The 14,544-nt window shown below is 40.6% G+C and overlaps 1 protein-coding gene across 1 annotated transcript in view; it reads left to right on the forward strand.

Moving 5' to 3' along the window:
* The window catches only part of MGA (MAX dimerization protein MGA), a 1,137,718-nt gene that overhangs the window by 29,796 nt on the left and 1,093,378 nt on the right, over positions 1-14,544 (forward strand). The window contains exon 2 of the mRNA XM_053697822.1: positions 4,538-5,660. Coding sequence (XP_053553797.1) covers positions 4,612-5,660 — 1,049 coding nt within the window. The 5' untranslated portion in view covers positions 4,538-4,611. The remainder of the gene's footprint in view (positions 1-4,537; positions 5,661-14,544) is intronic.

A 14,544-nucleotide genomic window follows, 5' to 3' on the forward strand; every position in this document is an offset into this window, starting at 1 on the left:
GCCCCCGATCCGGGATCGGATCTAGTGGGGGGCAGACTTTCTCTCTTCGCCCAGGCTTGGGCAAGAGATGTTCAGGATCCCTGGGCGCTAGAGATAATATCTCAGGGATACCTTCTGGACTTCAAATACTCTCCTCCAAGAGAGAGATTTCATCTGTCAAGATTGTCAACAATCCAGACAAAGAAAGAGGCTTTTCTACGCTGCGTACAAGAGCTCTTGTTAATGGGAGTAATCCATCCAGTTCCACGATCGGAACAGGGACAGGGGTTTTACTCAAATCTGTTTGTGGTTCCCAAAAAAGAGGGAACTTTCAGACCAATCCTGGACTTAAAGATCCTAAACAAATTCCTAAGAGTTCCATCGTTCAAGATGGAGACTATTTGGACAATTTTACCTATGATCCAAGAGGGTCAGTACATGACCACTGTAGATTTAAAAGATGCTTACCTGCACATACCGATTCACAAAGATCATTACCGGTACCTAAGGTTTGCCTTCCTAGACAGGCATTACCAGTTTGTGGCTCTTCCATTCGGATTGGCTACAGCGCCAAGAATCTTCACAAAGGTTCTGGGTGCTCTTCTGGCGGTACTAAGACCGCGGGGAATCTCGGTAGCTCCATACCTAGACGACATTCTGATACAAGCTTCAAGCTTTCAAACTGCCAAATCTCATACAGAGTTAGTGCTGGCATTTCTAAGGTCACATGGATGGAAGGTGAACGAAAAGAAAAGTTCACTCGTTCCACTCACAAGAGTTCCCTTCCTGGGGACTCTTATAGATTCTGTAGAAATGAAGATTTACCTGACAGAGGACAGGCTATCAAGACTTCAAAGTGCTTGCCGCACTCTTCATTCCATTCAACACCCGTCAGTGGCTCAATGTATGGAGGTAATCGGCTTAATGGTAGCGGCAATGGACATGGTACCCTTTGCACGCTTACACCTCAGACCACTGCAACTGTGCATGCTAGGTCAGTGGAATGGGGATTACTCAGACTTATCCCCTTCTCTGAATCTGGATCAAGAGACCAGAAATTCTCTTCTATGGTGGCTTTCTCGGCCACACCTGTCCAGGGGGATGCCATTCAGCAGACCAGACTGGACAATTGTAACAACAGACGCCAGCCTTCTAGGTTGGGGTGCCGTCTGGAATTCCCTGAAGGCTCAGGGACTATGGAGTCAGAAGGAGAGTCTCCTGCCAATAAACATTCTGGAATTGAGAGCAGTTCTCAATGCCCTCCTGGCTTGGCCCCAGTTGACAACTCGGGGGTTCATCAGGTTTCAGTCGGACAACATCACGACTGTAGCTTACATCAACCATCAGGGAGGGACAAGAAGCTCCCTAGCTATGATGGAAGTATCAAAGATAATTCGCTGGGCAGAGTCTCACTCTTGCCACCTGTCAGCAATCCACATCCCGGGAGTGGAGAACTGGGAGGCGGATTTCTTAAGTCGTCAGGCTTTTCATCCGGGGGAGTGGGAACTTCATCCGGAGGTCTTTGCCCAAATACTTCGACGTTGGGGCAAACCAGAGATAGATCTCATGGCGTCTCGACAGAACGCCAAGCTTCCTCGTTACGGGTCCAGATCCAGGGATCCAGGAGCAGTCCTGATAGATGCTCTGACAGCACCTTGGGACTTCAGGATGGCTTACGTGTTTCCACCCTTCCCGTTGCTTCCTCGATTGATAGCCAGAATCAAACAAGAGAGAGCATCAGTGATTCTAATAGCACCTGCGTGGCCACGCAGGACTTGGTATGCAGACCTGGTGGACATGTCATCCTGTCCGCCTTGGTCTCTACCTCTGAAACAGGACCTTCTGATACAGGGTCCCTTCAAACATCAAAATCTAACTTCTCTGAAGTTGACTGCTTGGAAATTGAACGCTTAATTTTATCAAGACGTGGGTTTTCTGAGTCAGTTATTAGTACCTTAATACAGACTAGGAAACCTGTTACCAGAAAGATTTACCATAAGATATGGCGTAAATACCTACATTGGTGTGAATCCAAAGGTTACTCTTGGAGTAAGGTTAGGATTCCTAGGATATTGTCTTTTCTACAAGAAGGTTTAGAAAAGGGTTTATCTGCTAGTTCATTAAAGGGACAGATCTCAGCTCTGTCCATTCTGTTACACAAACGTCTGTCAGAAGTTCCTGACGTCCAGGCTTTTTGTCAGGCTTTGGCCAGGATTAAGCCTGTGTTTAAAACTGTTGCTCCACCATGGAGTTTAAACCTTGTTCTTAATGTTTTACAGGGCGTTCCGTTTGAACCCCTTCATTCCATTGATATAAAGTTGTTATCTTGGAAAGTTCTATTTTTAATGGCTATTTCCTCGGCTCGAAGAGTCTCTGAATTATCAGCCTTACATTGTGATTCTCCTTATTTGATTTTTCATTCGGATAAGGTAGTCCTGCGTACTAAACCTGGGTTCTTACCTAAGGTAGTTACTAACAGGAATATCAATCAAGAGATTGTTGTTCCTTCTTTATGCCCAAATCCTTCTTCAAAGAAGGAACGTCTACTGCACAACCTGGATGTAGTCCGGGCTCTAAAATTTTACTTGCAGGCAACTAAGGAATTCCGACAAACGTCTTCTCTGTTTGTCATTTACTCTGGGCAGAGGAGAGGTCAAAAAGCTTCCGCTACCTCTCTTTCTTTTTGGCTTCGTAGCATAATTCGTTTAGCTTATGAGACTGCTGGACAGCAGCCCCCTGAAAGAATTACAGCTCATTCTACTAGAGCTGTGGCTTCCACTTGGGCCTTCAAGAATGAGGCCTCTGTTGAACAGATTTGCAAGGCTGCAACTTGGTCTTCGCTTCATACTTTTTCCAAATTTTACAAATTTGACACCTTTGCTTCATCGGAGGCTATTTTTGGGAGAAAGGTTCTTCAGGCAGTGGTTCCTTCTGTATAAAGAGTCTGCCTATCCCTCCCGTCATCCGTGTACTTTTGCTTTGGTATTGGTATCCCAGAAGTAATGATGACCCGTGGACTGATCACACTTAACAGAAGAAAACATAATTTATGCTTACCTGATAAATTCCTTTCTTCTGTAGTGTGATCAGTCCACGGCCCGCCCTGTTTTTAAGGCAGGTAAATATTTTTTAATTTATACTCCAGTCACCACTTCACCCTTGGCTTTTCCTTTCTCGTTGGTCCTTGGTCGAATGACTGGGAGTGACGTAGAGGGGAGGAGCTGTGTGCGGCTCTGCTGGGTGAATCCTCTTGCACTTCCTGTGGGGGAGCAGTTAATATCCCAGAAGTAATGATGACCCGTGGACTGATCACACTACAGAAGAAAGGAATTTATCAGGTAAGCATAAATTATGTTTTTTAATATTTTTTTTTCTTGTTTCATTTTTACATTTTTGTATAAACAGAAGCGTAAAAAACTTTTTGTGTGATATTAGCTCATATAGTTCGTAGTTAAGTCCTCCTTTCTAAGGATTATATGGGTTTTATCTGTACATGGTGCCTCCCCTCCATGCAGCTGTATTACTTTTATTGCTACTATAGTAACTCCGAACACTATGTAGGAAAGGGGATGAGGTTAACTATTTTAATGTTGGGGATAATTACTGTGTAAGATTGACCTATTTTCTCTCTTCATATAGCTCCATAACATAACAGTCGACCCCACCATTCCCCCCCTGTTATTTCCTTTCTATAGCACTCTTCCTTGGAAAGGCTGACAACTTGATGTGCAAATATAGCTGGTTTCTTTAGGTAATTGTGTATCCGGTCTTGACAATACAGTTAGCCAGGAAGCTATGGCATTAAGAATTACTCATGATTCATATTTTTTTAAGAGTTTGTCTTTAATCCATAAAGGGCTCCTATGTCTTGGTTGAAGTTAATTTAATTAAGTTTCTGTCTCTTTCATACAGGATCTATAAATCTATAATTTTCCATGTTCTTATATGTTCCTAAGGAGTATTACTATGAGGATTCTTGACTTACATTTGGGCTTGTTAAACTGATGGTAAATCCTAGCGCTTGTGAAACGCTAGGATTTATCAGTGGAACAAATTTAAGGGACTTTCAGTCATACTATTGCCTAAGAGATGGAAATGTCACCTCACAGCAAAATAGCGTTGTGCCTGGGGCTGCCTGAAGAGCTCAGTGCAGCGAATGCTTCAAACTAATAAAGGAACTTTCAGTATTTTATACTTCATGACTGAAAGTCCCCTTTCTTTGTTCCACTGGGAAATCCTAGTGTTTTTGGTGAGGTCTTTTTAGTCTGATGATTGCGTTAGGGATCACTTTCTTGTAGAGTAAGAGAACACATTTTAGGGTGCAGTATATTGCTAAAGGCCACAAGAGCATGCACTGTGCAGCTTTTTGTCTCATGTGATTTGGTCTGTTTTATAACACTCTCTGAGTTACACACACATTCATTTCTTAGAAAGGCTCTTCACTGATTGTGATACAAAAAATATATTCACATTTATTTTATTATATTTTTATAAAACCAAAAAAATATATTTTTCCTTTATCAGTCAGTTTATTTATTTTTTTTTTAATTTATTTTAGGATTATGACTGCTCAGAGGAGGATATCCTAGCATCTATGTGTTTGAAGCTTCTGCATTCCTTGCTTGGACCATAATGGAGAAAGTTGACACTCTGTCATCAGGTCAAGAAGGCAGCAAGAGTAACAATGTTCCTGTTCCAGGAGCTACTCCTGCTTACTTTGTCATCCTGCAGCAATCAAAAGGGAATGGTAATACAGAAGAAGGAATTGTTGTAGCCAATAGAGATGTATCCTCTGTTGCTGCTGTTGTATCACCAGCATCTGACAAATCAACATTTAAGGCTTTCCTTTCAGCTGAATGTACTTCAGGACAAATTACTGTCACCCTTGACAACAATAACATGTGGAATGAATTTTATCGTTGTACCACAGAAATGATTTTAACAAAACAAGGTAGAAGGATGTTTCCTTACTGCCGATATTCGTTATCTGGGCTGTGCCCCTTTCAAAAATATATTCTGGTTATGGATATAACCCCAATGGATAACAATCGTTATAAGTGGAATGGGCAATCTTGGGAACCAGGTGGTGTTTCAGAACCTCATGTTCTTGGAAGAGTTTTTATACACCCCGAATCACCCTCAACTGGTCAATTTTGGATGCATCAGCCAGTTTCTTTCTACAAATTGAAACTGACAAATAATGTTTTGGACCAAGAAGGGCACATAATCTTGCATTCTATGCATCGTTACCTTCCTCGGCTTCATATAATACCCACAAGCAAGACCACTGAGGTAATCCAGCTAAATGGGCCTGATGTCCATACATTCACCTTTCCCCAGACAGAGTTCATTGCTGTAACCGCATATCAAAATGTTCAAATTACACAGCTAAAAATTGACTGCAACCCTTTTGCCAGAGGTTTTAGGGAAGGAGGCGTGACTGGAAAACTGTTAAAGGACATAAAATCAAAAAACTTAAATCAAGGAGGAGTATCTCCCGACTCTAAAGCTCAGCTGGAGGATGAGGATTCTGAGTGCACTCAAAAGATGAAGGAACAGTTCAGAGCTTCAGATCATTCAGATGCTGAGACTGAAGCCTTCATTGCTGAAAATGACTTTGTGAATTTTTTAAATCCACTTCCGGAGCATTGCACCACAGAACCAAAGGAGAATCACAAAAGGTATGATATCAGTTAATTAACTATATGTATGAAATGGTGTCACACACAATTCTATGTTTAAAAAAATAAAAATAGAGCAAGATTTGATATTTAATAATAAAAAATATCACAATAAAGTGGTTAAAATAAACTGTAAACAGAACCTGACAATATAAGTCTGAACCAAACCAAAATAAAGATGATCAAAGTCCCATATATTCAGGTGTTTGAAATCTGAAATAAAGATGATATGTTGGATGTTAACTCAAAGAGAAAAGTAAAACAGGACCTTTGTGTTATTCTGTATGAGATGACATTGATTTCAATCCGGATGAGTCGTTCTACTCACGTGATAGAGCTTCTGCAGCTCTAGATAATACGCTTGATATTTTAATCCCAGGCAAACTAGATATAAACAGGTTCTCCGCACTCTTATAATGAAAAAAACTTGTTTATTTGTCATATAGTTCAAAAGGGAAATATTAGCCCTACATACTCTCCATTCACACAGACCATGCTCACCAAAAAAAGAAAAAAGAGAGAAAGAGAAAACACCCTAGGCGTCCCTAGGGAAAAAATTGATGAAAAAAAGGGGTTAAATTAATGATCCACAATTATAGAAAACAAAGTAATGTCCATAAGGATCACATAGGGATGTCACAAAAGAAAAATTGTTTAAACTTGTCTTGTTCCCATGTATTAAGTATCTGTAATCCTCAGGTTTGTATCCCTTTAAGAGTATATATAGAACTCAAATTTTATATAGGGAATGTCCTTTGTCAACAACCAGTCACTAGATGGATGTATAGGAAGTCCTTGTTAAAGTAGGTCATATATTATTGTAAAGCACAATGTAGAAACACGATCATTTATCACCCATACACTCTATAAGATTGTTCTGTATCGCCTTATATATTCATCTGTATCGCTGGTAGCGTTTTTTTCATCTGTGTATGTTTTAACAAGAATTACCGTGTTTGAACACTGCAAGACTCACAGGTAAATATACATTGCCTTGTATGTACAGGGTCAAAAAACAGCAGGTGCAGCGAGACTTTGCAACAACCAACATGAATGTGTTACAATCACCTCAGTACCTTTTTCCTCAGAATACCACGACCACCAGTATCACAGGCAAGTATCCGTCTAATTTTCAGTGTATACAGACCCTATAAGGAATGGTGATGGTATCGTGTAGCAAACAGTCCGATAACTGAACTCCGTGACCTCTGGACCTCGTGACTACCTGACTCATCAATGACGGCCTCCAACGCGTGTAGTGTCTAGATGTATACTAGACACTTCACCCTCTATGTGAAGTGTCTAATATACATCTAGTTTAATAATTGAAATGCTGTATATATTAAGAAACAGTCAATAAGTGTATTGATAAATATATATGTTTCATTAGTTTTCAGACAGACAATATCACAACTGTGGCATATGTCAATCATCAGGGAGGGACTCGCAGTCCTTTAGCGATGAAAAGAAGTATCTCAAATACTTTTTTGGGTGGAATTCAACTCCTGTCTAATTTCTGTGATTCATATCCCAGGTATAGACAATTGGGAGGCAGATTATCACAGCCGCCAGACTTTACATCCAGGGGAGTGGTCTCTCCATCCAGATGTGTTTTTCTCTTGTAAGGTGTATCCAGTCCACGGGTTCATCCATTACTTGTGGGATATTCTCCTTCCCAACAGGAAGTTGCAAGAGAACACCCACAGCAGAGCTGTCTATATAGCTCCTCCCCTAACTGCCACCCCCAGTCATTCTCTTGCAACTCTCGACAAGATAGGAAGTATAAGAGATATGTGGTGACTTTTCATCCGGGGGAGTCGGAGCTCCATCCGGAGGTATTTGCCCAGCTGATTCAACTATGGGGCAAACCAGAACTGGATCTGATGGCGTCTCGTCAGAACGCCAAGCTTCCTTGTTATGGGTCCAGGTCAAGGGATCCCCAGGCAGCACTGATAGATGCTCTAGCAGTGCCCTGGTCCTTCAGCCTGGCTTATGTTCCCACCATTTCCTCTCCTCCCTCGTCTGATTGCCAAGATCAAGCTGGAGAGAGCTTCGGTGATTTTGATAGCACCTGCATGGCCACGCAGGACTTTGTATGCAGATCTGGTGGACATGTCATCCTTTCCACCATGGACTCTGCCGCTGAGGCAGGACCTTCTACTCTAAGGTCCATTCAAACATCCAAATCTAATTTCTCTGCGGCTGACTGCTTAGAGATTGAACGCTTGATTTTATCAAAACGTGGTTTCTCCGAGTCGGTCATTGATACCTTAATTCAGGCTCGAAAGCCTGTCACCAGGAAAATCTATCATAAGATATGGTGTAAATATCTTCATTGGTGTGAATCCAAGGGTTACTCATGGAGTAAGGTCAGGATTCCTAGGATATTATCCTTTCTCCAAGAAGGATTGGAGAAGGGATTGTCAGCTAGTTCCTTAAAGGGACAGATTTCTGCTCTGTCTATTCTTCTGCACAAGTGTCTGGCAGATGTTCCAGACGTTCAGGCGTTTTGTCAGGCTTTAGTTAGAATCAAGCCTGTGTTTAAACCTGTTGCTCCGCCATGGAGTTTAAATTTAGTTCTTAAAGTTCTTCAAGGGGTTCCGTTTGAACCTCTGCATTCCATAGATATCAAGCTTTTATCTTGGAAAGTTCTGTTTTTGGTAGCTATCTCTTCGGCTCGAAGAGTTTGAGTTATCTGCCTTACAGTGTGATTCCCCTTATCTGATCTTCCATGCAGATAAGGTAGTTTTGCGTACCAAACCTGGGTTTCTTCCTAAGGTGGTATCTAATAAGAATATCAATCAGGAAATTGTTGTTCCGTCACTGTGTCCTAATCCTTCTTCAAAGAAGGAACGTCTTTTACACAATCTTGACGTGGTTCGTGCTTTAAAGTTTTATTTACAAGCTACTAAGGATTTTCGTCAAACATCTGCATTGTTTGTTGTCTACTCTGGACAGAGGAGAGGCCAAAAGGCTTCGGCATCTTCTCTTTCTTTTTGGCTGAGAAGCATAATCCATTTAGCTTATGAGACTGCTGGCCAGCAGCCTCCTGAAAGAATTACAGCTCATTCCACTAGAGCGGTAGCTTCCACATGGGCTTTTAAAAATGAGGCCTCTGTTGAAAAGATTTGTAAGGCGGCGACTTGGTCTTCGCTTCATACTTTTTCTAAATTCCACAAATTTGATACTTTTGCTTCCTCGGAGGCTATTTTTGGGAGAAAGGTCTTGCAGGCAGTGGTGCCTTCCGTTTAAGTTCCTGCCTTGTACCTCCCTTCATCCGTGTCCTAAAGCTTTGGTATTGGTATCCCACAAGTAATGGATGAACCCGTGGACTGGATACACCTTACAAGAGAAAACAAAATTTATGCTTACCTGATAAATTTCTTTCTCTTGTGGTGTATCCAGGCCACGGCCCGCCCTGTCACTTTAAGGCAGGTGTTTTTTATTTTTAAACAACAGTCACCACTGCCCCCTATAGTTTCTCCTTTTTTCTTGCTTGTCTTCGGTCGAATGACTGGGGGTGGCAGTTAGGGGAGGAGCTATATAGACAGCTCTGCTGTGGGTGTCCTCTTGCAACTTCTTGTTGGGAAGGAGAATATCCCACAAGTAATGGATGAACCCGTGGACTGGATACACCACAAGAGAAAGAAATGTATCAGGTAAGCATAAATTTTGTTTTTTCAGATTGTACAGATGTGGGGCCTTCCAGAAATAGTTCTGATGGCCTCTCATCTAAACAAGAAATTTCCCAGATACCTTTCCAGGTTCAGGGGTCCTCAGGCGGAGATGGTGGATACGTTAGCAGTTTCATGTTTTTTTTCAATCTGCTTACATTTTTCCGCCTCTGGTTCTTCAAGGGTGATCTCCAAGATCATAATGGAACAGTCTCATGTGTTTCTGGTAGCACCAGCATGGCCTCACAGGTTTTAATATGTGGATCTTGTCCGAATGTCCAGTTGCCAGCCTTGGCCACTTCCTCTAAGGCCAGACTTTCTGTCTTAAGGGCCGTTTTTCCATCAGGATCTCAAATTGTTAAATTTGAAGGTATGGAATTTGAACGCTTAGTGCTTAGTCATAGAGGTGTCTCTGACTCAGTGGTTAACACTATGTTACAGGCTAGTAAATCTGTTTCAAGAAAGATTTATTATCGGGTTTGGAAAACCTATATTTCATGTTCTTTTCATACATTCTCTTGGTATTTTTAGAATTCCTAGAATTTTATAATTTCTTCAGGATGGTTTGGATAAGGTTTTGTCTGCAAGTACTTTGAAGAGACACATCTCTGCTCTTAACGTTTAATTTCATAGAAAGATTGCTAAACTTTCTGATATTCACTGTTTTGTTCAGGCTTTTGTTTGTATCAAACCTGTTATTAAATTAATGTCTCCTCCTTGGAGTCTTAATTTTGTTTTAAGGATTTTGCAGGCTCCTCCTTTTGAGCCTATGCATTCTTTGGATATTAAACTACTTTCTTGGAAAGTGTTGTTTCTTTTGGCTATCTCTTCTGCTAGAAGAGTTTCTGAGTTATCAACTCTCTTGTGAGCCTCCTTATCTGATTTTCCATCAAAATAAAGCTGTTTTGCGGACTTAATTCAAATTTCTTCCTAAAGTTGTGAATTCTATCAACATTGGTAGGGAAATTGTTGTTCCTTCTTTGTGTCTTAATCCTAAGAATTCTCTGGAAAGAGCTTTACATTCTTTGGATTTCAGAAAGACTTCTTGTCTTTGTTGTTTTCTCTGGTTCCAGGAAAGGTCAGTAAGCCTGTGCTATTTCTTTGGCATCTTGATTGAAGCTTTTTGATTCACAAAGCTTATTTGGAGGCGGGGCAGTCTCCGCCTCAGAGAATTACAGTTCATTCTACTAAATCAGTCGTTTCTTCTTGGGTTTTAAAGAATGAAGCTTCGGTTGATCAGACTTGCAAAGCAGCAACTTGGCTTTCTTTGCATACATTTACTAAATTTGATGTATTTGCTTCTTTTGAAGCACTCTTTGGTAGAAAAGTTCTTCAGGTAGCTGTCTCATTTTGATTCTACTGCTTATGATTTAAGTTTTTTTTGAAGTTTATAAGATAAACTTAATTATTGTTTGGATTTAAATTTCTCAGCGGAAATAGCTGTTATTTTATCCCTCCCTCTCTAGTGACTCTCTTCTGTTGACTTCCACATCTTGGGTATTTTATCCCATACGTCACTAGCTCATGGACTCTTGCGACTTACATGAAAGAAAACATAATTTATGTAAGAACTTACCTGATAAATTCATTTCTTTCATAGTGGTAAGAGTCCATGAGACACACCCTTTTTTGTGGTGGTTATTTTTTTGTATAAAAGCCCAATATTTTTTTCTAGTTCCTATTTTTGTACACTTTTTTTTTACTCCTTTTTACACCTCACTACTTGGCTATGAGTGTGGTGGGAGGTGTATTTATAGGCATTTTGAGGTTTGGGAAACTTTGCCCCTCCTGGTAGGAATGTATATCCCATAAGTCACTAGCTCAGACTCTTACCACTATGAAAGAAATTAATTTATCAGGTAAGTTCCTACATAAATTGTTTTATCATCAAATTTGCTTTGCTCTCTTGGTATTCTTTGTAGAAAGCAAAACCTAGGTAGGCTCATATGCTAATTTCTAAGCTGTTGAAATTCCTCATTTCTCAGTTCATTTTGACAGTTAGGTGCTGCTAGTTCATGTGTGTCATATAGATAACTTCTGTGCTCACTCCCGTCGAGTTATTTAAGAGTCTACATTAATTGGCGAAACTGCATGCCTATCAAAATAAGTGAAATAAGGGGCAGTCTGCAGAGGCTTAGACACAAGGTAATCACAAAGGTAAAAAATATATTAAAGGAAACACAGTAGATTTGCATTATCAACAATTGCAAGATAACAAGACAATGCAATAGCGCTTTGTCTGAACTTCAAATTTTTTGACAATTTTAAAAGTTATTTCTATTTTTCTCCTTATTTCTCCAACATTGGTGTGTCCGGTCCACGGCTTCATCCTTACTTGTGGGATATTCTCTTCCCCAACAGGAAATGGCAAAGAGTCCCAGCAAAGCTGGTCACATGATCCCTCCTAGGCTCCGCCCACCCCAGTCATTCTCTTTGCCGTTGCACAGGCAACATCTCCACGGAGATGGTTAAGAGTTTTATTCTTCTATCAAGTGTTTGTTATTTTAAAATAGTGCTGGTATGTACTATTTACTCTGAAACAGAAAATGATGAAGATTTCTGTTTGTAAGAGGAAGATGATTTTAGCAGACAGTAACTGAAATCAATTGCTGTTTCCACACAGGACTGTTGAGATGAAGTAACTTCAGTTGGGGGAAACAGTTAGCAGTCTTTTCTGCTTAAGGTATGACTAGCCATATTTCTAACAAGACCATGTAATGCTGGAAGGCTGTCATTTCCCCTCATGGGGACCAGTAAGCCATTTTCTTAGTTAAACATAAAAGAATAAAGGGCTTCAAAAAGGGCTTAAAAACTGGTAGACATTTTTCTGGGCTAAAACAATTGCTTTACTAGGCATATTATGCAGATTCTAACTAATTATTGGTATTATAATCTTGGGGAACGTTTAGAAAAACGGCAGGCACTGTGTTGGACACCTTTTTCAGATGGGGGCCTTTCTAGTTATAGACAGAGCCTCATTCTGGGACTGTATAGGGGTTAAATGTAAAAACGGCTCCGGTTCCGTTAATTTAAGGGTTAAAGCTCTGAAATTTGGTGTGCAATACTTTTAATGCTTTAAGACACTGTGGTGAAATTTTGGTGAATTTTGAACAATTCCTTCATACTTTTTCACATATTCAGTAATAAAGTGTTTTCAGTTTGAAATTTAAAGTGACAGTAACGGTTTTATTTTAAAACGTTTTCTCCAACATAGGTGTGTCCGGTCCACGGCGTCATCCTTACTTGTGGGATATTCTCTTCCCCAACAGGAAATGGCAAAGAGCCCAGCAAAGCTGGTCACATGATCCCTCCTAGGCTCCGCCTACCCCAGTCATTCTCTTTGCCGTTGTACAGGCAACATCTCCACGGAGATGGCTTAGAGTTTTTTAGTGTTTAACTGTAGTTTTTATTATTCAATCAAGAGTTTGTTATTTTGAAATAGTGCTGGTATGTACTATTTACTCAGAAACAGAAAAGAGATGAAGATTTCTGTTTGTATGAGGAAAATGATTTTAGCAACCGTCACTAAAATCCATGGCTGTTCCACACAGGACTGTTGAGAGCAATTAACTTCAGTTGGGGGAACAGTGAGCAGTCTCTTGCTGCTTGAGGTATGACACATTCTAACAAGACGATGTAATGCTGGAAGCTGTCATTTTCCCTCTGGGATCCGGTAAGCCATGTTTATTACGATTGTAAATAAGGGCTTCAAAAAGGGCTTATTAAGACTGTAGACTTTTTTTGGGCTAAATCGATTGATTATTAACACATATTTAGCCTTGAGGAATCATTTTATCTGGGTATTTTGATATAATAATATCGGCAGGCACTGTTTTAGACACCTTATTCTTTAGGGGCTTTCCCAAAGCATAGGCAGAGTCTCATTTTCGCGCCGGTGTTGCGCACTTGTTTTTGAGAGGCATGGCATGCAGTCGCATGTGAGAGGAGCTCTGATACTTAGAAAAGACTTTCTGAAGGCGTCATTTGGTATCGTATTCCCCTTGGGGCTTGGTTGGGTCTCAGCAAAGCAGATACCAGGGACTGTAAAGGGGTTAAAGTTCAAAACGGCTCCGGTTCCGTTATTTTAAGGGTTAAAGCTTCCAAATTTGGTGTGCAATACTTTTAAGGCTTTAAGACACTGTGGTGAAAATTTGGTAAATTTTGAACAATTCCTTCATGTTTTTTCGCATTTGCAGTAATAAAGTGTGTTCAGTTTAAAATTTAAAGTGACAGTAACGGTTTAATTTTAAAACGTTTTTTGTACTTGTTATCAAGTTTATGCCTGTTTAACATGTCTGAACTACCAGATAGACTGTGTTCTGAATGTGGGGAAGCCAGAATTCCTATTCATTTAAATAAATGCGATTTATGTGACAATGACAATGATGCCCAAGATGATTCCTCAAGTGAGGGGAGTAAGCATGGTACTGCATCATTCCCTCCTTCGTCTACACGAGTCTTGCCCACTCAGGAGGCCCCTAGTACATCTAGCGCGCCAATACTCCTTACTATGCAACAATTAACGGCTGTAATGGATAATTCTGTCAAAAACATTTTAGCCAAAATGAACACTTATCAGCGTAAGCGCGACTGCTCTGTTTTAGATACTGAAGAGCATGACGACGCTGATATTAATATTTCTGAAGGGCCCCTAACTCAGTCTGATGGGGCCAGGGAGGTTTTGTCTGAGGGAGAAATTACTGATTCAGGGAACATTTCTCAACAAGCTGAACCTGATGTGATTGCATTTAAATTTAAGTTGGAACATCTCCGCATTTTGCTTAAGGAGGTATTATCCACTCTGGATGATTGTGACAAGTTGGTCATCCCAGAGAAACTATGTAAAATGGACAAGTTCCTAGAGGTGCCGGGGCTCCCAGAAGCTTTTCCTATACCCAAGCGGGTGGCGGACATTGTTAATAAAGAATGGGAAAGGCCTGGTATTCCTTTCGTCCCTCCCCCCATATTTAAAAAATTGTTTCCTATGGTCGACCCCAGAAAGGACTTATGGCAGACAGTCCCCAAGGTCGAGGGAGCGGTTTCCACTTTAAGCAAACGCACCACTATACCCATAGAGGATAGTTGTGCTTTCAAAGATCCTATGGATAAAAAATTAGAAGGTTTGCTTAAAAAGATGTTTGTTCAGCAGGGTTACCTTCTACAACCAATTTCATGCATTGTCCCTGTCGCTACAGCCGCATGTTTCTGGT

The sequence above is a fragment of the Bombina bombina genome, chromosome 1, assembly GCF_027579735.1.
Source record: "Bombina bombina isolate aBomBom1 chromosome 1, aBomBom1.pri, whole genome shotgun sequence".
Lineage (NCBI taxonomy): Eukaryota > Metazoa > Chordata > Amphibia > Anura > Bombinatoridae > Bombina > Bombina bombina.